The sequence below is a fragment of the Scyliorhinus torazame genome, chromosome 3 (assembly GCF_047496885.1).
Source record: "Scyliorhinus torazame isolate Kashiwa2021f chromosome 3, sScyTor2.1, whole genome shotgun sequence".
In the NCBI taxonomy this organism is placed as follows: Eukaryota; Metazoa; Chordata; class Chondrichthyes; order Carcharhiniformes; family Scyliorhinidae; genus Scyliorhinus; species Scyliorhinus torazame.
This window is the reverse complement of record NC_092709.1, coordinates 63,969,456-63,997,328: the sequence shown is the minus strand read 5'-3', so window position 1 is coordinate 63,997,328 and position 27,873 is coordinate 63,969,456. Positions and strand designations below refer to the sequence as shown.

General features: G+C 52.6%; 1 protein-coding gene across 1 annotated transcript in view; it reads left to right on the top strand.

The window, feature by feature from the left end:
- Window positions 1–27,873, top strand: part of LOC140408487 (scavenger receptor cysteine-rich domain-containing protein DMBT1-like) — a 177,148-nt gene that overhangs the window by 140,566 nt on the left and 8,709 nt on the right. The window contains exons 18-19 of the mRNA XM_072495740.1: window positions 9,534–9,578; window positions 11,924–12,024. Of these exons, the coding sequence (XP_072351841.1) occupies window positions 9,534–9,578; window positions 11,924–12,024 (146 nt within the window). The remainder of the gene's footprint in view (window positions 1–9,533; window positions 9,579–11,923; window positions 12,025–27,873) is intronic.

The following is a 27,873-nucleotide window of genomic DNA, read 5'->3' as shown; positions in this document are numbered from 1 at the left end:
AAATATTCATTTAGCACCTCTCCTATCTTCTCGGACTCCACGCGCAACTTCCCGCTACTGTCCTTGACTGGCCCTACTCTTCCCTAGTCATTCTTTTATTCTTGACATATCTATATAAAACTTTAGGGTTATCCTTGATCCTACCCGCCAAAGACTTCTCATGTCCCCTCCTGGCTCTTATTAGCTCTCTCTTTAGGTCCTTCCTAGCTAACTTGTAACTCTCGAGCGCCCTAACTGAACCTTCAGGTCTCATCTTTACATAAGCCTCCTTCTTCCTCTTGACAAGTGTTTCGACTGCTTTAGTAAACCACGGTTCCCTTGCTCGACCACTTCCTCCCTGCCTGACAGGTACATACTTATCAAGGACACGCAGTAGCTGTTCCTTGAACAAGCTCCACATTTCCATTGTGCCCATCCCCTGCAGTTTTCCTCTCCATCCGATGCATCCTAAGTCTTGCCTCATCGCATCATAATTGCCTTTCCCCCAGATATAACTCTTGCCCTGCGGTATATACCTATCCCTTTCCATCACTAAAGTAAACGTAATCGAATTGTGGTCACTATCACCAAAGTGCTCACCTACCTCCAAATCTAACACCTGTCCTGGTTCATTACCCAGTACCAAATCCCAAATGGCCTCGCCTCTCGTTGGCCTATCTACATACTGTGTCAGGAAACCCTCCTGCACACATTGGACAAAAACGGACCCATCTAAAGTACTCGAACTATAGCGTTTCCAGTCAATATTTGGAAAGTTAAAGTCCCCCATAACAACTACCCTGTTGCTTTTGCTCCTATCCAGAAGCATCTTTGCAATCCTTTCCTCTACATCTCTGGAACTTTTCGGAGGCTTATAGAAAACCCCTAACAGGGTGACCTCTCCTTTCCTGTTTCTAACCTCAGCCCATACTACCTCAGTAGACGAGTCCTCATCAAACGTCCTTTCTGCCAGCGTAATACTGTCCTTGACTAACAATGCCAGCCCTCCCCCTCTTTTGCCACCTTCCCTGAGCTTACTGAAATATCTAAACCCCTGCACCTGCAACAACCATTCCTGTCCCTGCTCTATCCATGTCTCCGAAATGGCCACAACATTGAAGTCCCATGTACCAACCCATGCCGCAAGTTCACCCACCTTATTCCGGATGCTCCTGGCATTGAAGAAGACACACTTTAAACCACCTTCCTGCCTACCGGTTCACTCCTGCAACTTTGAAACCTTACTCATGACCTCACTACTCTCAACCTCCTGTATACTGGAGCTACAATTCAGGTTCCCAATCCCCTGCTGAACTAGTTTAAACCCTCCCGAAGAGCATTATCAAATTTCCCCCCCAGGATATTGGTACCCCTCTGGTCCAGGTGTAGACCATCCCGTTTGTAGAGGTCCCACTGACCCCAGAATGAGCCCCAATTATCCAGAAATCTGAAACCCTCCCTCCTGCACCATCCCTGTAGCCACATGTTCAACTCCTCTCTCTCCCTATTCCTCGTCTCGCTAGCACGTGGCATGGGTAACAACCCAGCGATAATAACTCTGTTTGTCCTAGATCTAAGTTTCCACCCTAGCTCCCTGAATTCCTGCCTTACATCCCTATCCCTTTTCCTACCTATGTCATTGGTACCTATGTGGACCACGACTTGGGGCTGCTCCCCCTCCCCTTAACGATCCCGAAAACACGATCCGAGACATCACGGACCCTGGCACCTGGGAGGCAACACACCAACCGCGAGTCTCTCTCGTTCCCACAGAATCTCCTATCTATCCCCCTAACTATGGAGTCTTCAATGACTAATGCTCTGCTCCTCTCCCCCCTGCCCCTCTGAGCAACAGGGACAGACTCTGTGCCAGAGACCTGTACCCCATGGCTTACCCCTGGTAAGTCCCCCCCCCAACAGTATCCAAAGCGGTATACATGTTACTAAGGGGAACGACCACAGGGGATCCCTGTACTGACTGCTCCCTCCCAGCCCCTCTCACCGTCGCCCATCTACCTTTATTCTTCGGAGTAACTACATCCCTGAAGCTTCTATCAAGACCACCTCTGCCTCCTGAATGATCCGAAGTTCATCCAGCTCCAGCTCCAGTTCCCTAATGTGGGTTCTGAGGAGCTGGAGATGGGTGCACTTTCCACAGATGAAATCAGCAGGGACACTGATGGCGTCCCTCACCTCAAACATTCTGCAGGAGGAACATTGCACTACCTTCCCTGCCATCCCCTCTAGATAAAAAAAGAAAAAGAAAGAAAGAGCTTACCTGTTATTCACTCCCCTTCTCAGGTGAGTGGAGTTCTCTGCTTGACTGATTTTCACAGTGCAGAAAAAGCCCTTCGGCTCATCGAGTCCACTCCTAATCTTGCGCTTATCCCACTTACTTGTCCCATAATTTTTTTTAAAATATTGTTACGCAATCTATAAGTTTGCGGATGATACGACTGTGGTGGGCCGAATCTCAAACAATGACAAATCAGACTACAGGAGGGAGATAAATCACTTGGTTGCATGGTGTACCGAAAACAACCTCTCTCTAAATGTCAGAAAGACCAAGGAACTGGTCATCGACTTCAGGAAGTGTAGCACGACACACTCCCGTCTGCATCAATGGCTCCGAAGTGGAGATGGTCGATAGCTTTAAGTTCCTGGGGGTTACCATCACCAACAGTCTATCCTGGTCCACTCACGTTGATGCAACAGTCAAGAAAGCCCAACAATGTCTCTACTTCCTATGGAAGCTAAAGAAATTTGACATGTCTGCATCGACTCTCACAAACTTATACAGATGTGCGATAGAGAGCATCCTATCCGGCTGCATCACAGCCTGGTATGGCAACTGCTCGGTCCAAGATCGCAAGAAGCTGCAGAGTGTGGTGAACCCAGCCCAATGTATCACACGAGCTTGCCACCCCCACATTGATTTTGTCTACACATCCCGCTGCCTCAGGAAGGCAGACAGCATTATCAGAGACCCCTCCCACCCATGCATTGCCTTCTTCCAGACCTTTCCATTAGGCAGAAGGTACAGAAGTCTGAAGACCCGTACATCCAGACATAGGAACAGCTTCTTCCCCACAGCTACAAAACTCCTCAATGTCTTCCCCTTGGACTGACAGGTGTGCAGGAAGGCCGGTGGACCACGTCCACATGTTCTGGGCTTGTCCAAAGTTGGAGGAGCTTTTGCAGAGACAATGTCAAAGATTCTGGGGGTGCAGGTGACTCTGAGTCCATGGGTGGCAATATTTGGAGTTTTGGAGGATCTGGGAGTGCAGGTGGGGAGAGAGGCTGACATGGAGGCAGATGTTGCTGAGATGGCAGAACACTATTCACGACACCCTATGCTGCTCTTGCTCATGTATTTGCTTTGTTTGGCCTCTTGTTCCGCACTGTAATCAATCACTGTTTGTCGATGTACCATTTGTCAATATTCTCTGTTGATTATTCTTTTGTCTACTATGTACGTACTGTGTACGTTCCCTTGGCCACAGAAAAATACTTTTCACTGTACTTCGGTACATGTAACAAATCAAATCAAATCAAAATCAAATCAAATATTAGAAGCGTTTTCAAGTGTACACAGAAACAAAATGAGAAAGCAACAACGTCAATAATCATCAAACAGTAACCACATCCTAACTACCCCCATCTAAGCCCACTTCCACAGCCCTCCTTTTTTGATTATAGCACCAACCCCCAAAAAGAAGAAAACTCCCCCGTGGCCCCCACAAATGCTGTTGACATTTTACCACTCCTTCAAGTCAATGAATAGCCTCCAGCTCAAGAAGAACACTTCATCCATGCCTCAGATGCCAAACTTTATCTTTTTTAGGTGCAATAACTGCGCCAAGTCGCTCACTCGCGCCCGCACTTTAGGCTGCTCCAGGTCTCGCCATCTCAGCAACATCTGCCTCCATGTCAGCCTCTCTCCCCACCTGCACTCCCAGATCCTCCAAAACTCCAAATATTGCCACCCATGGACTCAGAGTCACCTGCACCCCCAGAATCTTTGACATTGTCTCTGCAAAAGCTCCTCCAACTTTGGACAAGCCCAGAACATGTGGACGTGGTCCACCAGCCTTCCTGCACACCGCCCACACCTATCCTCTACACAGGGAAAGAACCGACTCATTCTTGGCACCGTCATGTATGCCCTATATACCACTTTGAACTGAATGAGTTTTAGTCTTGTATGTGATGAGGTTGAGTTAACCCTTCGCAGAGCCTCACTCCAGATCCCCACCTCAACGGCCCACCTCAACTCCTCCTCTCATTTCTGTCTGACTCCCTCCACTGGGGTTCTCTATCTCTCCATCAGCTCCCCATATATGTCCGAGATCTTGAGCTCCCCTATCTCGTCCTCAGACAGAATTGTATCTGGTAGCGCCGGAGGTGTTCTCCCCCACCCCACCCGCAAACAAAGAAAACAATCCAACCCCCCATCCCCTCATTCCAGAACTCTACCCCCCCACTTTGCTTCCATTAGCTAGCCTACTAGGGTGACCCCCACTCCAGGGAACTGCTTCCTCAATCCCCAAGCAGATTTCTGCCCAACCCAGCCTTCATGCGCTCCCAAGTTCCTCCTTTCTCACCCCCCACTCCATCTTCGCATTCCCCACCGACGACCCCACAATTGAATACATATCAAACACAACTCCCACCACTGGGAGGGTAAAAAGAGATACATAATATTCTATTTTCACACATAGATCTAATTGAACACAGTAGGTAGAACAACAACATCAAACATAACCCGGCAGAAATGAAAACAGTTCCCCTCACTCCCAGAGCACAACACCTCTGTTTCACCGGTGAACCCACCCACATGGTCTCACAAGTTCCTTGTCCCTCTTTGTTCCTGAATAGGGCCGCTTTGATCCTATTGAACTTGGCCCATTGTTTGGCAACTCCGCTCCCAAGTGGATGCGAACCGCTTAGCCTTCCCCCGAACATTCTCTCTCGTCTCCTTTGCCCACTGCAGAATCTTCTCCTATCCAGGTATTGGTACAGTTGCACAATGATCACCCTCAGCAGCTCTCCCGCTTTTGGCTTCCTCCTCAGCGACGTCGCTCAACGACCCCCTCACCCACCAATTTCCCGAATATTCTCGCCACATATTTTGTGTCCTGCATTTCCTTGATCCCCTCAGGCAGCCCCACGATCCCAAGATTCTGCCTCCTCGAACGATTCTCCAGATCATCCACCTCCTATCTTAACTTCCCCTGGCCTTCCGCCATCATTGGCATTTCTGCCTCCAACGAGACCAACCGATTCTCATGGTCAGCCACCGACTCCTCCACCTTCTGGAGTGACTCATTCTGCACCTCCAGCCTTTGCTCCACTCTCTCATATGGCCGCCCGAATCGGCTTGGCCAGTCTAGCCAGGTCTTCCAAGGCCTTCTTCCTTTGCTGTTGAAATTTAGCCATCAGAAACTCCACCAATTGTTCGTTGACATTGTGCGGCAAAGACACCATCGACCTCTCTGCCACATTTTCCTCTGTCGCACTTCGCGAGTCCTCCTGGTCTCTCTGTTGCCCTTATTCATTGCATTCTTGGCTTGATACGTCCTATGCATTCCCTCCCAAGGATGAATTCTTAGTTCTCTGTACTCCCCCCGTACCCCCCCCCCCCCCTGCAAAAATGGTGAAAGGACTAAAAAAATTCTACCTCAGACAGGAGCCACCTAATGTGTAACCACTTATTCCATGGCCGCCACCGGAAGTCCACTTGTCCCATATCCTTGAATGTGACGGTGTTTCAAGTGCTCATCCAAGTGCTTTTTCGAGGTTGTGAGGTTTCCAGCATCCACTACCTTCCCAGGTAGTGCATTCCAGGGAAGCCGGAGCTCATGGAGAGGAGGAAGGCCGGTGTCTTGGCCTTCGCCTCTCTGATTGCACGGCGGCGAGTTTTGCTGGGGTGGCGGTCGGCATCGCCACCGGGGGTAGCGGCTTGGTTGGGTGACCTGTACGACTTCCTGCAATTAGAGAAGATAAAGTATGAGTTAAGGCGCTCAGCAAGGGGGTTTGAGGATAGGTGGGGGTGTTTGTGACCGTGTTTGAGGGGCTTTACGTCGCAGGGGAGGGGGGGTTGAAAAAGAGGAAAAATCTGTACAGACTGTATAGTTGATTGCAGGGAAGCATGTTTCCCGGGGTGTTTATTCGCCGTAACCTGTTTTGATACATGTTTGTAATAAAATATTTTTTTTTTAAAAATGAGGCGTGACCATGGGCTGCTGGTCCTGGCAGGGCTGGGGGGGGGGGGGGGGGGGGGGGGCGTCGTTGGGGATGATCGAGAAACCAAGGGATGGGCCGGGAGGGTCCAGACAGAGACCTCCATTTTCTCGGTCTGCAAGGGGCAGCCACCTTGCTGCGCATCACACTGACCGCTCACCGTGGCCCGGGTTGCGCAGAGTCACTGGCATGGGCCCCATCACCCCCTCCTCCCTCGGTGTGCCCAATGGCCCCGGGCTACTCCTTGGGGCGGCGGTGCATCCAGGGCTAACTCCTGAGTCTCCTCCACCACCTGGCACTGCCAGTCCTGGAGGCCCGCTCCCGTCGCGGCTAGGGTCTCAATGCTCATGGCTATGGAGCACAGGGAGTGGACTATATCTCTCCGGGACTGTGCCACACCACCTGTGAATGTTTCACCTCCCTCTGTGACTGGCTCAGGTCTGCTAGCGCCCAGGTAATGTTGCCAACTCCCTCAGCCATGATCTGCTGTGACTGGGCCGAGGTCTGGAGTGGTGTGAGGGTGGTAGTGTCGGGGTGACGTGGGGTTCATGCCGCAGGTGCCATTGGGAACTGCAACTCACTTGCTCGCCCAACGCTGACCTCTGGCTCGGCGACTGCCTTCTCTCCAGGCCCACCAACTAGGTCCAGTGCCCTCCCTTGCGGTGAGGTGCCGCAGACCCGGTGGTCCCCTTCCGGTCTTCTCTCTTTCCTGGTGATTATGCGCCGCCTTCTCCTGGGGGTGGGGAGACAGAAAGAGCAAAGTATTAGGCTGTTGGACACATGCAGCACAGGGTGTGGGCAGCTCGTGGACTCCGTGGTCAGGGCACCCGGCTATGAAGGCCGATTTGGGTGCTGGCATATGGCGCAGGGTATGTAGCACGTACACTGTCAGTGGGTGGGACCCGGTCGCCATCCGGATGGGTTTTACGAGTGTATGGGACGGGGGTTAGTGCCAGGGGCATAATGCTGCCCTGAGGAGCTTGTGCAGCCTTTTGTGGCACCGCTGACTTGTTCTGGCAGTGGGCCCTATGACGCTCACAGCCTCTGCCACCAGGTCCAGTGTACGGCCGCGGATGGCAACCTCCTTCCCACCCCGGGGAACAGGGTAGCCGGCCTCTCCTCCAAGGCATCCAACAGGGTCTCCAGCTCAGCCTCTGCAATCCGAGGCGCCGTTTTTCATGCTGTCATCTTATTGGCTGGGGTGAGTGTGTGTAGTGAGTGCTAACTGGTTGCAGCAGCTTGTCAGCCTCTCAAGTGTCAATCCCGACCCCGGAAATCGTACACCGTTTTTCATTGGAATCACTCTACTTTGCCTCACATGAACAACTCACTTGAGACAGTTTATCTGGATGAAGGGGCCGTGGATCCTCCCTCTCTGGCATAGGCCAACCTCGCTGTCGATGACTGCTCTCTCCTCGGGCAACCCCACGATTCCCAGGGTCCGTTCCTCATAGTGGGTGAGGACTTGGAATCTCTGGGATTCCTCCTCTCCTATCCTGGCCTTTCCTGTTTATTATGGGCTACCTTCTCCTGCGGGGACAAAGAGAGGACATTGTGAGTCTCATGCTTATTGGGTCAGGAGGGTCAATAGCAGGTGGCATATGTAGGCACCGCACCTGGACATGAAGGGGTTGTACTGGTGGGTGCCAGGAGGTTCTGAGGAACAAGCACAAAGATCAGATGTGGGAAGGGTGTGAGGTGTCAGCCAGTTGTTTGGGGGGGAGGCACGTTTTTGGAATTTATGGGGTGGTAGGCAGAACTGACGCCAGGAGGGAGATGGTAACTTACCCTTGCACCTCGTTGGAGGTCCTTGGTCTTCTTCAGACATTGGATGGCAGTCCTCTTGGTCATGTTGCCTGCACTGATAGCCGCTGCCTCCCAGGCGGCATTGCTGACCTTGCTGCTGGAACAGGGTGCCCCACCCACAGCGCACGTTGCTTTGTGAGGTCGGCATCCCCAAAGTGAGGAGCAGGTTTGCACGCTGCTGTGCTTGTGTGTTGACTGGGAGTGAATAATGAAGGAGTGTTTAAAAGCAGCATCCCCCTTGATAGCGGTGAGCTGCTGAGGCACAAGTCAGGCAAGTCACTAATGTCAAGAATCTCATGGGGGCTCATTTGTGGCACTAAATGCCATTGAAAATGGGCCATGTTCTCGCCAAGGCGGCGGACAAGAAACTCCCTACCATACGCGCCCAAAACCAAACTTTAACTTGAGTCCACTGAATCGCATCCCTTATAGGTAATGTGTGCTCGGCTGTATTCCCTGGAATATGGAAGATTTAAGGGGTGATCTAATCTTGGTGTTTAAAATGATTAAAGGGTTTGATAGGGTAGACAGAGAGAAACTATTTCCTCTGGTGGGGAAGACCAGAACAAGGGGGCCGTTCCTTAAAACGAAAGGTCGGCTATTCAGGGCTGATGTCAGGAAACACACCTTCATATAAAGGGAAGTGGAAATCTCGTATGGTGGGAATAAATTGGAAATTTCAAAACATGAGATTGATAGATTTTGTTAACCAAAGTTCTTGGGGGTTAGATTTGGGTAGATTGAGATACAAATCAACCATGATCTAATTGAATTATGATGACTCGAGGGGCGGGTTGTTACCTTTGTAACAGGCATGATGGGCTGAATGGCCTCCGCCTGTTGCTGCCTAACAGCCTCAAGGTGCTGAATAGATCTCCTGTTCCTGTGCAAGAGGCTTGAGGGGATTGAATGGACTTATACTTGCATAACAGACTTAAGAGGGGTGAATTGGCATCCTCCTTTTCTTGTGTAACTGACTCAAGGAACTGAATGGCCTCCTCCTGTTCTTCTATGACCAACTCAAGGGGCTGAATGGACCTCTTCCTGTTCTTGTTATCTTACATTCCCTATTTTCTTTCCAGCTCAATTTTCTTCCTGTATTGTTTTTTCTGGAAGCCCCGTTGAACGTGAATTCAGTCCACAACGGATTCCCCTGCAATGTGTTACACTTCCGCACCAGTACACCCATTCCTGCCCAAATCCTCCCACTGGCCATTTCCACTTGCCCTGGCTTTCACCTCCATCTTTCTGCATGTCCAGCTCTCTGTCAGTGAGACAAAGGTTTGTGATGATGGTACTAACACCTTAAGAGCAGGAAGCCTGGTTTTCCTGTGTGTGTGTGTGTGTGCAGTACACCAAATTACTCAACACAGACTGGGGATGTAAGGATGTAACCTAAGTCTTTACGGGTGTGCGCATGCATGAATCAGCTGCTCACTGGCTGGCCAAGAACAATAGATTGTAAAAGCACATTCTGTACCAAATTTTTTCTTTCTGTTTTTCAGGAAGTGTCAGGACTCGAAATCGGAAAACCTGCCTTACCCCTGAAGGTGTGTTGAAGAAGAATAACATTTATCTTTCTATCAGGACCTATGTGTCTTTTGCTCCCTTCAGAGAACCCACTCTGGGCATTTCCGGCAAGCAGGAGATCCTTGCTCTGCCCTTCAATGCATGCAGAGATGGTGGTGTTCGCTGGGAGGGAAGTGAGGTGATGTCCCCCATTGCATCAAGCCCGTTTCCCTCAGGAATTGGTAAGCCGCTACTCCTGAAGACATAATCAACAAAATTGGAAAATCTAGGACTGAGATGAGGAGAAATGTCCTCACTCAGAGGGTTGTGACTCTTTAGAATTCTTTCCCCAAAGGTCTTTGAGTGCTCATGCATGCAAATGTCAGTTGAAAGGAATTCAGGACTGGCATGTTCCTGTGCGGAAGAAGGATAAATAAGGCAAATTTCGGGAACCTTGGATAACGAGAGATATTGTAGGCCTCGTCAAAAAGAAAAGGGAGGCATTTGTCAGGGCTAGAAGGCTGAGAACAGACAAAGCCTGTGTGGAATAGAAGGAAAGTAGGAAGGAACTTAAGCAAAGAGTAAGGAGAGCTAAAAGGGGTCACGAAAAGTCATTGGCAAATAGGGTTAAGGAAAATCCCAAGGCTTTTTACACGTGCATAAAAAGCAAGAGGGTAGCCAGGAAACACTGAAGGACAGGTGAGGGATTCTATGTGTGGAGCCAGAGAAAATGGGTGAGGTACTAAATGAATACTTTGCATCAGTATTCACCAAAGAGAAGGAATTGGTGGATGTTGAGTCTGGAGAAGGGTGTGTAGATAGCCTGGCTCACATTGAGATCCAAAAAGACGAGGTGTGGGGTGTCTTGAAAAATATTAAGGTAGATAAGTCCCCAGGGCCTGATGGGATCTACCCCAGAATACTGAAGGAGGCTAGAGAGGAAATTGCTGAGGCCTTGTCAGAAATCTTTGGATCCTCACTGTCTTTAGGTGATGTCCCGGAGGACTGGAGAATAGCCAATGTTGTTCCTTTGTTTATGAAGGGTAGCAAGGATAATCCAGGGAACTACAGGCCATGGTCAGTGGTAGGGAAATTACTGGAGAGAATTCTTCGAGACAGGATCTACTCCCATTTGGAAGCAAATGGACGTATTAGCGATAGGCAGCACGGTTTTGTGAAGGGGAGGTCGTGTCTCACTAACTTGATAGAGTTTTTCGATTTGTCAAAAAAAAAATGGTCGGCACAGACTTGGTGGGCCGAAGGGCCAGTTCCTGTGCTGTAATTTTCTTTGTTCTTCTTTGTTCTTTGTAATATTGAAGACTGAGAATGATGGATTTTCACTTACTCAGGGAATTGGGGGATATGTGGATCAGGCAGGAAATTGCTGTGGTGATACAGATTTCTCATGATCTAATTGAATGGCATCCTGTTCGTATGGTGTTTTATGGGCAGTGTAGAGGGAGTTTTTCTCTGTATCTAACTCCATGCTAAAATGTCCTTGGACATGTTTGCTGGGGCAGTGTAAATCTTTACTCTGTATCTAATCCATGCTGTGCCTGTCTTGGGATTATTTGATGCGTACGTGCAGAGGAAGCTTTACTCTATCTGGTCCCTCACAGGGAGAAATCTCATCACTTCACCTTCATCTGCCTGAGCCCTAATCAATGTGTTACAGACAGGTGAGCGTGGGGTGGTAACTTAAACAGCCCTAATTTCTCCTCTAACCACCCATCCATAAACAGGAAGTTGTTTTTTGATCTGCCTCCTCCTTTTTAAGTGGTGACATATTTCCCAACCTCATTTGCATTCAGCCAGTAAAAGAGGAAAAGAGAAAAGAAAGATTTACACTGCAGAGATCACAGAGAAAACATGTATTGTTTGATGTAGGTTCCAGCGTCCAGAACCAAGATCCAGTGAGTTATTCCTTCACGGAGGTTGGTAAACTGAAAACGGGGTGCTTGTTAATTCACATTCCTGGCCATGTTGACTTCACACACTGGGCATGCAGAGATGTATCAGTCCTGTAGATGATGGTACAGATTTTCCAGCAGAAGCAATGTTGATGGTGTCTAATTTGAACCAGAGTTCTTTGTCTGTGATTGTACCATTAGTTAATTGGTAAATGACAAATTGACTTTTCAATACAACAAGGCAATATCACTAGTCCAACATACCAGAGATCCATGTCACATGACTCCCACCTCTTCACACTGTCTTTGATAAAGGATGTGTATCCCTCATCTGCGTCCCCGAGATTGTTAAATGCCTCAACCATTAAGAATCGAAAGGAAGGTTATGGGGCCCTTTGTCCAAACAGACACGTATTGGGGGCACTATATAAATGCAAAATATTTTCTAGACCACAAATCGTTTCTTGTTGTTCCAGATTTTGATCAGAAAAGGGTTGGTGGAACAGTGGAGTACTCCATGACTGGTGGATTCCTTTGTGCCTCTGATCACAAGGTGATAGAGACTCTGAAAGAAGCGGTGAGTGTTACCGATCCCTGGGGATGTTCCACTTCCCTGATTTGTCTTCTGATGTTTTAGATTACAGGATGAGTGTTATAAATCAATCCCCTGTGACACTATCTCGTCTCAGCTAGATTCTTCGAGTTTCATAGAACAGAACAAAGCCCTTTCGCCCATCGTGTCTGTGCTGGCCATCAAACCCCTATCTATTCCAATACCATTTGCCAGAACTTGGTCCAGATGTTACGGCATTTCAAGTGCTCATCTAAATGCTTTTTAAATGTTGATGCGACCATCAATTCACTCGAAGACACGTGGAGAAGTAAACCGTGGTTTTAATCAGCTTAGAACCGAGCCTGCCTGTGACCGGTACAACACTGAAGGCGGCCCGGCATGTCAGCGGCTCTTATACTTCCTGTAAAGGGGGTGGAGCCATGGGCGGAGCCCGTACATGCCCCAACATATACCCTGTGGGTGAAGCCACACAATGACCCATAGGTAGAGCCCACAGGGTTAATAACATAGCACAGTGCACTGGTGAATTATCAGTAATTATACATTCACCACAAATGTTGTGAAAATTCACGCCTCTATCACCCTTTCAGGCAGTGAATTCCAGATTCCCACCACCCTCTGGTCAGAAATGTTTCCCTCTAAATCTCCTGCCTCCTGATTATTGACCCCTCTATTCAGCGGAAAAGTTTCTTCCTATCTACCCGATCAATATCCCTCATAATTTTATACACCTCAATGAGATCCCCCCTAACTTTCTCTGCTCTAAGGAAAACAACCCTAGCCTATCCAGTCTCACTTCATAACTAAACACTCCATCCCAGGCAACATCCTGGCAAATCTTCTCTGCACCTTTTCCAGTGCAATCACATCCTTCCTGTAGTGTGGCAACCAGAACTACACACAACACTCTAGCTGTGGCCTAATGAGGATTTTTTACAGCTCCATCATAACCTCCCTGCTCTTATCTTCTATGCCTCAGTTAATAAAGGCAAGTATCCCATATGTCTTCTTAATCACCTAATCTACCTGCCTGCTGTCTTCAGGGATCTTTGGAAGGTACCCCTAGGTTCCTCTAGTCTTCTGTACTTCCTAGTGTTATGACCCCCTGGGCCAGTGTGCGGTCAATTCCAGCCCCACGCTAGGACAGCACGGTGGCACAGTGGTTAGCACTGTTGCCTTCGGCGCTGAGGACCCGGGTTCAAATCTCGGCCCTGGGACACTGTCCATGTGGAGTTTGCACATTCTCGCCGTGTCTGCGTGGGTTTCACCCCCACAACCCAAAGATGTGCAGGGTAGGTGGATTGGCTACGCTAAATTGCCCCTTAAATGGAAAAAAATAATTGGTGCTCTAAATTTATTTATTTATTTTAAATTCCAGCCCCACAGGTCCCAGAGTCACAATACTAGTGAATTGGCCAATAATTCTTTGAAAAATACCCAAAGTCATTGGCCCTTGGCTGTCTAATAATGAGAGTCACCAGGTTTGTAACTGTAAGCACAATTACTGTTTATTTCTAACAAGAGCTATAATGAAACATGCAGAAAATATAACTGGTTAACTATAAGCTAAATCCTAATCCCCACTTTAACCTGCCCCCACCCTCTTCACACACACACACACACAAGACCGACAAACACAGGAGGGTAGAAAGGAGTAAAAACCATAATTAAAAGGAAAAAGACTGTTTTAGATGGTATTTTCCAGCCCCTTACTTCTCTTCAAACTTTGCTTTCAGATCATGGTTTGTATTCAGGCCTCTGTAGTTTCAAAACGACAGCAATCAGAGGCTTTCTGGAGAGAGATAGCAGTTTCTGGTCTTTGTTTGCACAGCCTGTAGTGGTTCTCCTGCAAATAGATTCATTCAACTTCTCTGCCAGTTCAGAAATACAGCCAACACAGCTTCTCTGGAGAAAAAACATGGAGGGGAGAGAGTAGCAGGACCTTTCTCCATGCTGCCAGGATCAAACTGAAACTCCTTTGGACTCTGAAAAACATTCCAGTGCAATAGGATACAATCTGTCACTGGGAAGAGTCTGGGGCGTCATTCTCCGACCCCCCGCCGGGTCGGAGAATGGCCGTTGGCCGCCGTGAATCCCGCCCCCGCCCCCGCCGAAGTCTCCGAAGGGAGAAAAGTCGGCGGGGCGTTAATGGCGCCGCTGCGGCGGAGAATGTCACGGGTCTGCGCAAGGCAGCCGATTTTCGGCCTGCCGATATTCTCCCTTCCGGATGGGCCGAAGTCCCGTCGACGTGATGACCGTTCACGTCGACGTGAATCAAACCTCCTTTTCATCGGCGTGACCCGGTGCTCCAGGCTCACGCCGACCAGCGAGGAGGTGAGTGACGGCCTGGGGGGTTGGCTCTGGGCAGGAAATGGCGTGGCCGCAGACTGATTGCCTGAGGAGAGGTGTGTCTCGGCTTGTGTGTGTGTGCGGCGGGGGGGGGGGGGGGGTGGTTAGAGTAGGCTGGGCTCCGGGGGAGTGCCGGGAGGGGGTCCGTGCCGGGGTGGAGGTTGGGGGTTGTGGAGGGGGTCCGTGCCGGGGTGGAGGTTGGGGGGGGGGTCCGTGCTGGGGTGGAGGTTGGGGGTTGGGGAGGGGGTCCGTGCAAGGGTGGAGGTTGGGGAGGGGGTCCGTGCCGGGGTGGAGGTTGGGGAGGGGGTCCGTGCCGGGGTGGAGGTTGGGGAGGGGGTCCGTGCCGGGGTGGAGGTTGGGGGTTGTGGAGGGGGTCCGTGCCGGGGTGGAGGTTGGGGAGGGGGTCCGTGCCGGGGTGGAGGTTGGGGGGGGGTCCGTGCTGGGGTGGAGGTTGGGGGGGGGTCCGTGCCGGGGTGGAGGTTGGGGGGGGGGGTCCGTGCCGGGGTGGAGGTTGGGGGTTGGGGAGGGGGTCCGTGCCGGGGTGGAGGTTGGGGGGGGGGTCCGTGCTGGGGTGGAGGTTGGGGGTTGGGGAGGGGGTCCGTGCCGGGGTGGAGGTTGGGGAGGGGGTCCGTGCCGGGGTGGAGGTTGGGGAGGGGGTCCGTGCCGTGGTGGGTGTTGGGGAGGGGGTCCGTGCCGGGGTGGAGGTTGGGGGGGGGTCCGTGCCGGGGTGGGTGATGGGAGGGCAAATGAGTTGGTCCACCTGGCCAGGTGCCAGCCTCCAACAGTTGGACCCATGCGGTCCATGCCACCTGGCTGGGGGGAGGAGGGGATATGGGCAATGATGACATGTCGTCGTTCCCCTCCCCCCCACCAGGCCGTCATGTTTTCAGACCAACCAGCGATGTTGGCCGCCGTGGTGGCAGCCGCTCATGTCTATGTTGCCCTGGATGAGGAGGAGGAGGAGGAGGAGGAGGAGCGTGCCAGAGAGGCGGCGCAGGCTGCCGCAGAGGGGCAGGCGGCAGCCGCCCAGGCTGGAGGGACACCTGACCGACAGGACGAGGAGGGGGAGGAGGACATCGCGGCCCCACGGCAACGGAGGCACCCGAGGGCGCCCCGTGTGTACCGGCCCCGGCAGTCATACCAGGACCTCACGGACCAGGAATGCAGGAGGAGACTCCGGATGAGCCAGGAAACCGTGGCACACATCTGCCACCTGCTGGCACACCTGTCACCGTGTGGCACTGGCGGGGGACACCCTCTCCCCGTGTCCGTCAAGGTTACGGTGGCCCTGAACTTTTATGCAACGGGGTCATTCCAGGCACCGAGTGGGGACCTGTCCGGCATATCGCAGACATCGGTGCATCGGTGCATCCGGGCAGTGACAGATGCCCTTTATGCCATGGCGCACCGCTACATCCGCTTCCCCGTGGACCGGGCCAGCCAAGATGCCCGGGCCGTGGGCTTCTCTGCCGTTGCCGGGTTCCCCATGGTCCAGGGCGCGATCGATGGGATGCACGTCGCCGTGCGGCCACCTGCAGATAACAGGGCCGTGTTCACTAATAGGAAGGGGACCTATTCGATGAACGTACAGGTGGTCTGCGACCACCGCATGATGATCCTGCACGTCTGCGCCCGTCACCCAGGCAGTGTACACGACTCATTCGTGTTGTCGCGGTCATCCATCCCCGGCATGTACGAGGGACGCCATCCCCGGCTGAGGGGCTGGTTGCTGGGCGACAGGGGCTAACTATTGCGATCGTGGCTGATGACGCCTATACGGAGGCCACGCAATGAGGCGGAGAACCGCTACAATGATGCCCATGTAGCGACAAGGGGAGTGATCGAGAGGTGCTTTGGCGTGCTGAAGATGCGTTTCAGGTGCCTGGACCTCTCTGGGGGCGCCCTCCAGTATCGGTCAGATAGGGTCGGCCGCATCATTGTGGTGTGCTGCGTCCTGCACAACATAGCCCAGCAGAGGGGCGATGTGCCGCAGGCAGAGGAGGGCGGAGTGGAGGAGCAGCAGGAAGAGGCCCAGTCCTCCCCAGATGAGGGAGATGGGGGCAATGGTCAGGGCAGACGGGGTCGACACAGACGGGTGGCTGTCCACCGTTACCGGCTGGCCCAGCGGGCACGGGACAGACTGATAGACGCCCGCTTCACTGACTAGATGGGCGTGGGAATCGGGTAGTATGGCCACAGACCACACACCATGGCAACAGCCGACCACCCACACCCCCCACCCATCCACCCACCCAGCACCCTCACCCCCCTCCCCAACCCCACACACCCCACCCACACGCACACCACCCCCCCACTCCCAATTGCCGATCCATCGGCGGCACAACGGGCCGGGCTCACCCAGTTGCGGGTGGACGCGTGTCTATCGCAGGCCATGGAGAATGATGACAACCTGCCTCCGATGAGCTCCTGGCTCTACATCGTTGGACTATGTCTGACCCATGGCCACAGTACCACCATCCACCCGGACCATCCCTGCATGCGGCTGTGACACTGCAGCGCACGGTCCCGTCCTCTGCCCGGGGGATGTTGATGGCGGCCCAGGGGGAAGGGGGCAGACTCACCTGGGGCTGAGGTAAGACCACCCCTCACACACACACTTGCGCTCAACGTACATGACACCCCCGCACACTTTGGACAGAGCACAAAGGCAGCTTCGGTAGGTGTAACATTGACTTTAATAACCAAAGGAGTTCATGCACGTGCCCTAGCGCCTAAAACTCATCTGTGCCCTGCACCCGTGCCAACTTACTCAGTGTCTAATTGTTTGGCCTTACGGGCCCTTTGACTACGTCTACGTGGTTCCCCAGACGGTACAGCAGAACTGGAGGTGGACTCCTGTGATTCCTGCCCTCTGACACTGGATCCCTTTGGCGGCCGTTTCCTGGGGCGTCCTGGCCTAGATGGGCCAGGCTGCGGCCCGGGCGACTGGGATGGCGAGCTGCCAGCCTGTCCTGCCCGTTGCCCACCCGATGCACCTGGGACGGAAGGGGGGGAGTCCGAGGTGTCGCGGTGTACCGGGACCTCCCCTACAGAGGGAGCCGGGACGGACCACACCACCTCCTCCTCCCTCGGGGTGCCGGATGGCCCCCAGGCCTCTACATGGGTGGGGGATGCGAACGGACTGGCCATCCGACGCGCCCCCGACATCTGGCGCTGCCAGTCCTGGAGGCCCGTGCTGGTATCGACAGGGGTCTGCAGGTTTGCAGCCATGGAGCCCAGGGGGTTGTCGAACCCTGTCTGCGACAGTGCGACGCCAGCTCGCACATGGCCACTGGCGCCGATGCCCTCAGCGATGGCCTGCTGAGACTGGGCCATGGCCTGCAGAGACTGGGCCATGGCCTGCAGAGACTGGGCTATGGCCTGCTGAGACTGGGCCATGGCCTGCTGAGACTGGGCTATGGCGTTGAGCGCCTCTGCCATCTGGCGCTGGCACTGGCTCATGGCCTCCTGTGAGACGGCAGCAATTTCCTGGGCCACAGACGCCGCCTGCACGGAAGGCCCCAGGCCTCGCAAACCGTTCCCCATGTCTGACACCGTCGCACCCATTGCCTCCACCACGGACGCCACCCGTGCGGTGTCAGCCTGGGTGGCACGCATGACCGGGACCACTCCCAGCTCCTGGACGCGGGTGGACTCCTCCACCTGCGACCGCAGCCGCCGCAAGCCACCCGTCACCCTATTCGCTCGTCTCCGTGTCGGTGGTTGCATCGGATCTATGTGTGGGTGTGGTAACTGCAGGAACCCGGGATCCATCTGGGCGGCAGATGTTCGCTTGGCCTGGGCTGCCATCCGACCGCCCGGTCCCTCCACCTGCTGTACCGGGACGGCTGTGTTGTGCGCACCAGTGAGTGTACCAGACGCCTCATCACTAAAGTGCCCAACCGTGGTGAGTGTTTCTGCGATGGTGGAGGGTGTTGGTGACAGCAGTGGCGTTGTGTCGTGCTCTTCGTCCCACTCTGAGTCCATGGCACTTTGGGGTGGGGGTTCGTCTCCACCCATCCACTCTGAGTCACTGTCCGGTATTTCGTCTTCCCGGGTAGGGGTGTCCTGGGTAGTGCTGTCCCGGGTAGTGCTGCCCCGGGTAGTGCTGCCCCGGGTAGTGCTGTCCCGGGTAGTGGTGTCCCGGGTAGGGGTGTCCTGGGTAGTGGTGTCCCGGGTAGGGGTGTCCTGGATAGTGGTGTCCTGGGTAGTGGTGTCCTGGCTCGGATGTGACGGGGGCCTGTGGCTGCCCCCCTCATCGCTGGGTGGTCGCTCCCGCACGTGACGGGGGTATCGTCTCCCTGTTGCTCCAGGTCTCTCCGTCTCCCGTGGTCTCCGAGGGGCATCCTGCGGGCGTCGCATGCTGGAGGGTTCGGGTCTCTCCGTCTCCCGTGGTCTCCGAGGGGCATCCTGCGGGCGGTCTGCATCTGCGGGGATGGGTGCCTGGACGTTTGGTCCTGCGATACACAATGAAGCATGCATGGTTAGACATCAGGCAGTGATCAGGTGATACGGGAGAGGGGGATATAGGGTAGGGGGGATATGGGGACGGGCTGTTGGTGGCTCACTTGCTCGTGGGGCCCCGACCTCTGCATCAGCAACCTCCCGGTCCTCAGGTCCGCCAGCCAGTTCCAGGGCCCTTTCCTCGTGTACGGTCAGTGGCCTCTCATCAGCGGGCCCTCCTCCAGTCCTCACATGCTCCCTATTGTTGTGTGCGCGCTTCTCCTGGGGGGGGGGGGGGGGGTGGTGGCAGGGGTAAAAGGCAACAGTGTTAGGCAGGTATATGAATGCACGCCATCGGTTGCGCGTGCATTGCAGAGGTTAAGGTTAGGGCTGGACTCACTTGGGGATATGGGGGAGGGGGGGATATGGGGGATATGGGGAGGGGGGATATGGGGGAGGGGGAATATGGGGGATATGGTGGAGGGGGGAAATGGGGGATATGGGGGAGGGGGGGATATGGGGGAGGGGGTAATATGGGGGATATGGTGGAGGGGGGATATGGGGGAGGGGGGATATGGGGGATATGGGGGAGGGGGGATATAGGGGAGGGGGGATATGTGGGAGGGGGATATGGGGAGGGGGGATATGGGGAATATGGGGGAGGGGGGATATGGGGGAGGGGGGAATATGGGGGAGGGGGAATATGGGGGAGGGGGGATATGGGGGAGGGGGATATGGGGGAGGGGGGAATATGGGGGATATGGGGGAGGGGGGAATATGGGGGATATGGGGGAGGGGGGATATGGGGGAGGGGGGATATGTGGGAGGGGGGATATGGGGGAGGGGGGATATGGGGAATATGGGGGAGGGGGGATATGGGGGATATGGGGGAGGGGGGGTATGGGGGAGGGGGGAATATGGGGGATATGGGGGAGGGGGATATGGGGGAGGGGGGGATATGGGGGAGGGGGGATATGAGGGAGGGGGGATATGGGGGAGGGGGGATATGGGGGAGGGGGGAATATGGGGGAGGGGGGAATATGGGGGAGGGGGGATATGGGGGATATGGGGGAGGGGGGATATGGGGGAGAGGGATATGGGGGATGGGGGATATGGGGGAGGGGGGATATGGGGGAGGGGGAATATGGGGGATATGGGGGAGGGGGGATATGGGGGAGGGGGGGATATGGGGGAGGGGGGGATATGGGGGAGGGGGGGATTTGGGGGAGAGGGGATATGGGGGACGCTCAACCTGCCTGCTCTGACGAGGTCGTTCACCTTCTTGTGGCACTGGGTGCCTGTCCGTGGTGTTAGGGCCACAGCGGTGACGGCTTCTGCCACCTCCCTCCACAGACGCCGGCTGTGGCGTGGGGCAACTCTGCGTCCGTGCCCGGGATACAGGGCGTCCCTCCTCTGCTCCACCGCATCCAGGAGCGCCTCCACATCGCGTGACTCGAACCTCGGGGGTGAGCGACGGCCAGCCATCAAGTCCGGTGTTGCGGTCGGCTGTTCCGGTCGGGTGGGGGGGAGCTGCGCGGCCTTATGAGCCGTCACTCCGTGCAGCGCGTATGATGCTGCACGGCGTGAACCACTGCGCAAGCGCGGATCCCGTTACGTCGCTGCTAGCCCATTTCGGGCCGCAGACTATCGGCCCATTTTTATGACGTGACGCAAGTGGGATTTGCGCCGTTTTTTGCGCCGATCGGCGGAGTTTCCGCCGATAACGGAGAATTTCGCCCCTGGTCTTTTGGGCCAATTGATTGGCCACTAATCAATCAAACCAAGTCCCACCTCCATCTCTCGCTTTCGTGCCAACAAGGCGGCACATTTTGTTTAGACTAGCAAAGTCTCCTGTAACTTCTGGATTCTTCTGCTTAAATTAAAGATACAGCTGCTTGCCTTAAAGAGACTGGTCCATTAATCATCCTTGGATCATAAATAATAACAGCAGGACTTCCGGTGTGGACCATGGAGTAAGTGGTCACATACAAGTCAGCTCCTGCCCAAGGTTAGAGAAAAGAGCTATTTTTAACCAATACGGGGTGGAATTTTGATGAAAAGACGTAGGTGAATGTTGGAGAAGTACTTTCCCCCAGGAATGGTATGTCTCTTGGTTACCAGATCTGGCAGAAAACAGTGAGAGATTTGGCTGGTGCTGCAGCAAAAACATAAGCCTCTTCAAGCATGCAGGCGGGGGAAAGATAAGCTAAAAGGCTTCAAATTGACTTGATGGCCTTTATTCCAGCAGCAGAGGGAACAACTACGAAAAGATCTCGCAAAGCCTATTGAAGAAGTGGTGACACCCCTGAAGAGTTCTTTAGAATGGGTGAAGTGTTTGGAGGTGCAGGGGTCACAGATTCGGGAGATTGAAGGAGTGATCTCGGACCACAGCGATTGTGTGGTGACTCTAGCGGCGGAGCTGGGGCTCTTAGGAGACCTCTGTAAAACATTGAAGGCAAAGGTGGAGGAGCAAGAGAATGTCTCGAGAAGGCAGAACCTGCGAATAGTGGGCTTGCCTGAAGGAGTGGAAGGTGTGAGTGCCATGAGGTACGTCTCAAAGATGCTGCTGGGGCTGGTGGCAGAAGGGGTGCTAGATAAGGCACCTGTAGTGGACCGAGTGCATAGGTCCCAGAGGCAGAGGCCTACAGCTGGGGAGCCGCCGCGGGCGGTGATCGTGACGCTCCACAAATTTGAAGAGAAAGAGAGGATTTTACGGTGGGCCAGGGGGAAGTGTACCTGCGACTGGAAGGGGGACAGGATCCGAATTTATCAGCTGAGTTGGCAAAGCAACGGGCAAGCTTCAACAAGCCCAGGCGGTGCTGTACCGGCGGCAGATCTGGTTTGGGGTGCTCTAGCCGGTGAATTATGGTGACGTTCGGAGGCCAGGAGTATTGTTTCGAGACCCCAGAAGCGGCCGAAGACTTCATTAAGGAGCATAAACTGGGGGAGAAATGAGCGGACAATGCTTGGGAAGCGGGTTGCTGGCACTTTGTAATGGTTGGGGACTTGTTTGAAGTGGAGGTAGGGATCAATCTTTGTTTGGGTGGGGGAGGGTAAGGTCAACAGGGAGTCTTCTTGAGCTGAGGAGTGGGGGGAAGTCATTAGTAAGTGCTTTGGGTAGGGACTGCTGCGCTAGCAGGTTATGCTGATGAACGGAAGTGAGGTTGTGGGGGGCTCTGGTACCAGAGGTGGTGGTGTCCATGGACGTGGAGAAGGCACTTGATCGGGTGGAGTGGCAGTACTTGTTCAAGGTTTTGGGAAGGTTTGGGTTTGGGTTTGGGCCGAGATTTGTGGCATGGGTACGGTTGCTGTATGTGGCACCAAGGGCGAGGGTGAGGATGAATGAAATGAGGGGTAGGTTTTGGTATTTGGGGATTCAGGTAGCGAGGGAATGGACGGGTCTCCATAAGTGGAACTTAACGAAGCTGGTGGAGGAGGCTAGGGAGGATCTTAAGAGGTGGGATACACAGCACTTAACGTTGGCAGGGAGGGTCCAAGTGGTGAAAATGAATATTCTGCCGAGTTTCTTGTTAGTCTTTCAAGCTCTGCCGATCTTTATACCAAAGGCCTTTTTTCAGAAAGTGGACACGATCATTTCTGACTTTGTTAGGGCGGGAAGGTGCCGGGAGTGGGGAGTCCCTGCTACAGAGACCGAGGCAGCAGAGGGGGTTGGTGTTGCCCAACGTGCCTCATTATTATTGGGCGACGAATGTGGACAAGGTGCGGCGGTGGTGGGAAGGAGAAGGGGTAAAGTGGGTTAGGATGGAGACGGAATCTTGAAGAGGGTCTAGTTTGAGGGCTATGGTGATGGCAGCATTGCCAATGGCTCCGAGTAGGTATTCAAGAAGCCCAATGGTGCAGTCCACAGTGATATAGAATCAGTTGAGGAGGCATTTTAAGGTGGAAGGGATGTTGGTGCTAACGCCGCTGTGCAAGAATCATGGGTTTGAGCTGGGGGGGGGGGGGGGTGGGGGGGTGGATAGTGTATACAGGAGGTGGAGGGAAGTGGGGCTGGTCAAGGTGAGGGATCTGTATTTGGAAGTAGAGTTCACCAGTCTGGAGGAGCTAAGGGAGAGGGTAGAGCTGCCGAGGGGGAGTGGGTTCAGGTATCTGCAGGTTAGGGATTTTGCGCGAAAGGTCTGGAGGGGGTTCCCTAGGTTGCTGGGATACACCCTGCTGGAGTGACTGCTGCTCCTGAATGTGGAAGGAGAGGGAAGAATTGAGGATATATAGAAGTGGCTGGGAGAGCAGGGAGGCGAGCGGCTGGTGAAGATCAAGGAGAAATGGAAAGCGGAGTTGGGAGGGGAGATCAATTGGGGAGCATGGAGTGAGGCACTGCGTAGGGTAAATGGGACCTCCTCATGTGCAAGGATGAGCCTGATACAGTTTAAGGTGGTACACAGGGTGCATATGACTTGGGCGAGAATGAATGGGTTCTTTCCACGGGTAGCAGATGAGTGTGAGAGGTGTGGGCGGAGGCCAGCGAATCACGCGCACATGTTTGGGGTTGAGAAAAATTGGGAAGATTCCGGGCGGGGGTGTTCGCATTCTTACCCTGGATAGTGGAGGAGGAGGTGGACCCGGACCCTTTGGTGGCGATATTTGGGGTCTCAGAGAAGGCGGAGCTCATGGAGAGAAGGAAGGCCGATGTCTTGGCCTTCGCCTCTCTGATTGCACGGCGGCGAATTTAGCTGGAGTGGCGGTCAGCATCGCCACCAGGGGTAGCGGCCTGGTTGGGTGACCTGTACGACTTCCTGCGATTAGAGAAGATAAAGTATGAGTTAAGGGGTTCTTCAGGGGGGTTTGAGGAAAGGTGGGGGTGTTTGTGACCGTAGTTGAGGGGCTGTTCATCGCGGGGGAGGGGTGGGTGAAAAAGGGGAAAAATCTGTACAGACTGTATAATTGATTGTTGGGAAGCATGTTTCCCCGGGTGTTTGTTCGCTGTAACCTGTTTTGATACACGTTTGTAATAAAATACAGTAAAACAATTAAAAATAATAGCAACATTCATTGTATATTCCATTGCCTTGTTACTGCTCCCAAAATGGATCATCTGACAATTTTCAGAGTTAAATTTTGTTTGCCCTATTCTGCCCGCCTGACAAGCTTCTATATCATCCTATAATCTAAGGCTTTCTTCCTTGCTATTTACCACACCACCAATTTTTGTGTCATCTGCAAACTTACTGATCATACCCTCACATTCACATTTAGAACATTAATGAACACTTCAACAGCAAGGAACCCAACACTGATCCCTGCGGTACATCACTAGATACAGGCTTCCAGTCACAAAAACAACCTTCAACTATTACATCTTTCCTCATGCCATTTAGCAGTTTTGAATCCAATTGCCCTGGATTCCATGGGCTCTTGCTTTCTTGATCAGTCCCCCACGTGGGATCTTGTCAAAAGCCTTACTGAAGTCCATCTGGACTACATCAGCTACACCACCTAGGCACTTCCTCAAAACATTCAATCAGATTTGTTTGACATGGGCCTGGATTCTCTGCCAATAGCGTGGTCCCGATGCGGCGGAGAATCGAGAATTGGGATCGACATCACCGGGCAACGATCCGAATGGGATGCTCCGACCCTTCCCCCACTGGTGGCGGGATCAGGTTCACGCCAGCGGGAGAATGTAAATCAATGCAAATGATCTTAATGACCCACTTGAATCCATTTGGTGGTCCCGGCACTCCAATCTGGTTGCAGGGTCAGGATCATGTGGTGGGGATTACTACAGGTCTGACCAAACCGATGAGGCGATCTCGCAGTGGGCCAAGTAAGTTTCCCCCAAAGTCTATCCGAGGGTTCACCTCCCCTCCACAATGCACTGCCTGCCCACCCCTCCTCTACCAGAGACAACCAAAAACAGGACAACCCCTCCAAAGAGATCCCATTAATAGGGAGATCCCCCCGGACTCTCTTAACTAAAGGAATCCCCCCCCCCCCCAACCACAGAGATCCCCTAACTAAAGGAACCCCCCACAGTCACCTGCTAACTAATGGAACACCCCCCAAAGATCCCCTAACTAAAGGGGATGCCTACAGAGACCCCCTGACTAAAGGCCCCCCCCCCCCCCACACACACACCGAAAACAGACTCCTGCCTGGAAGCTCCATGTGTCCATTCCTGGAAAGAGAACAGCTTTGACCTTGGCTTAATCCCCTCATCCATTAACTGCCAGTCCCCTGACCAAGCCCAAGCCCCCTGAGGGGTCGCCTCCATCCATCCCCGAGCACTGAGGCAGCAGCTCAGGTCCCTTGAGCTTCATGTAGGAAAATGGAAATGACCACTCACCTCCTTACTTCCCTTCAGTAGCCATTGCGCTGGATCCACGTTTTTAAAAAGGAGTACGAAACAGCGCCTGCATGACTTCAGCCCGGGAGGCTGCTGCATTCGACTTGAATCTTGCTAATGAGATTGAAATAATTGCAAATGAGGGTTAATAATATTCTTGCCATCTTTGGGCAAGATCTGCAACTCACCCTCGGAATTGGGCTGGGTGAATTGGAAACCGGTTTTGTACCCGGCAGAAATCTCTATTTTGACATTTCCCGCTATTCATCCCGTGCACCCATAAGACATAGGAGCAGAATTAGGCCACTCGGCCCATCGAGTCTGCTCCGCCATTCAATCATGGCTGATATTTTCTCATCCCCATTCTCCTGCCTTCTCCCCATAACCCCTGATCCTCTTATTAATCAAGAACCTATCTATCTCTGTCTTAAAGACCATCAGACATTTGACCTCCACAACCTCCTGCAGCAGAGTTCCACAGATTCACCACACTCTGGCTGAATAAATTCCTCCTTATCTCTGTTTTAAATGATCATCCCTTTAGTCTGAGATGGTGTCCTCTGGTTCTACTTTTTCCTACAAGTGGAAACATCCTCTCCACGTTCACTCTATCCAGGCCTCACAATATCCTGTAAGTTTGAATAAAATCCCCCCTCATCCTTCTAAACTCCAACGAGTACACACCCAGAGTCCTCAACTATTCCTCATATGACAAGTTCTTCATTCCAGGGATCATCCTTGTGAACCTCCTCTCGACCCTTTCCAAGGCCAGCACAGCCTTCCTTAGATACGGGGCCCAAAACTGCTCACAATACTCCAAATGGGGTCTGACCAGAACCTCATACAACCTCAGAAGTACACCTCTGGTCTTGTATTCTAGCCCTCTTGACATGAATACTAACATTGCATTTGCCTTCCTAACTGTCAACTGAACCTGCACAGGAACCTTAAGAGAATCTTGAACAAGGACTCCCAAGTCCCTTTGTGCTTCTGCTTTCCGAAGCATTTCCCCATTTAGAAAATAGGATATGCCTAACTTCCTCCTTCCAAAGTGCATAACCTCACACATTTCCACATTGTATCTCATTGAATCTCATTTGCCACTTCTTTTCCCGCTCTCCTAGCCTGTCCAAATCCTTCTGCAGCCCCCTTGCTTCCTCAATACTACCTGTCCCTCTACAGATCTTTGTATCATCTGCAAACTTAGCAACAGTACCTTCAGCTCTTTCTTCCAGTTCATTAATGCATATTGAGAAAAGTTGTGGTCCCCTGAGGCACACCACTAGTCTGCCACCAGCTGCCATCCTGAAAAAGACCCCGTTATCCCCACTCTCTGCCTTCTGCCAGTCAGCCAATCCTCTATCCATGCTAGGATCTTACCCTTAACAATATGGGTTCTTAACTTATTTAACAGTCTCCTAAGCGGCACCTTGTCAAAGGCCTTCTGGAAATCTAAATAAATCATGTCCACTGGTTCTCCTTTGTCTAACTTCCTTGTTACCTCCTCAAAGAACTCTAACAGATTTTTCAGACATGACCTCCCTTTGACAAAGCCGTGCTGACTCAGTCCTATTTTACCATGCACTTCCAAGTACTTTGCGATCTCATCTTTAATAACAGACTCTAAAATCTTACCAATGACCAAAGTCAGGCCAACCGGCCTATAATTTCCTGTCTTCTGCCTACCTCCCTTCTTAGACAGTTGTCTAGGTCTAGGATTACATTAGCCACTTTCCAGTCCTCTGGGACCCTTCCTGCCTCCAGTGATTCCTGAAAGATCACCACCAATGCCTCCACAATTTCCTCAGCTATCGCTTTTAGGACCCTGGGGTGTAGTCCATCTGGTCCAGGTGACTTATCCACCTTCAGACCTTTCAGTTTCCCCAGAACCTTATCCTTAGTGATGGCCACTGCACTCATCTCTGCCTCCTGATTCTCCCGGAGGTCTTCCACCGTAAAGACTGATGCAATGAACTATTCAGTTCGTCTGCCATTTCTTTGTTTCCTATTATTACTTCTCCAGCCACATTTTCCAGTGGTCCAATGTCTGTTTTTGCCTCTCTCTTACCTTTTATATATTGAAAGAAACTCTTCCTATCTTCTTTTATATTACCAGCTAACTTGCACTCATATTTCATCTTCTCTCCCCTTATTGCTATTTTAGTTGACCTCTGCTCGCTTTAAATGATTCCCAATCCTCTAGCTTCCCACTAATCCTTGCCACTTTGTATGCTTTTTATTTTGCTTTGATGCTGTCCTTGACTTCCCCCGACAACCATGGATGCCTTGTCCTGCCCTTAACATGTTTCCTCCTCCTTGGGATGAATTTCTGCTGTGCCTCCCGAATAACCCCCAAAAACTCCTGCCATTGCTGTTCCACCGTCTTCCCTGCTAGTCTCCTTTTCCAATCAACTCTGGCCAGCTCCTCCCTCATGTCTTTGTAGTTACCCTTATTTAATTGTAATACCGTTACATCTGACTCCAGCTTTTCCCTCTCAAACTGCAGGGTAAATTCTATCATATTGTGGTCACTGCTGCCTAAGGGTTCCTTCACCTTAAGATCCCCAATCAAGTCTGCCTCATTACACATCAAATCCAGAATTGCCTGTTCCCTAGTGAGCTCTACCACAAGCTGCTCCAAAAAAAATCTCTTAAACATTCCACAAATTCCTTTTCTTGGGATCCACTACCAATCTGACTTTCCCAGTCCACGTGCATATTGAAGTCCCCCATGATCATTGTGATATTGCCTTGTT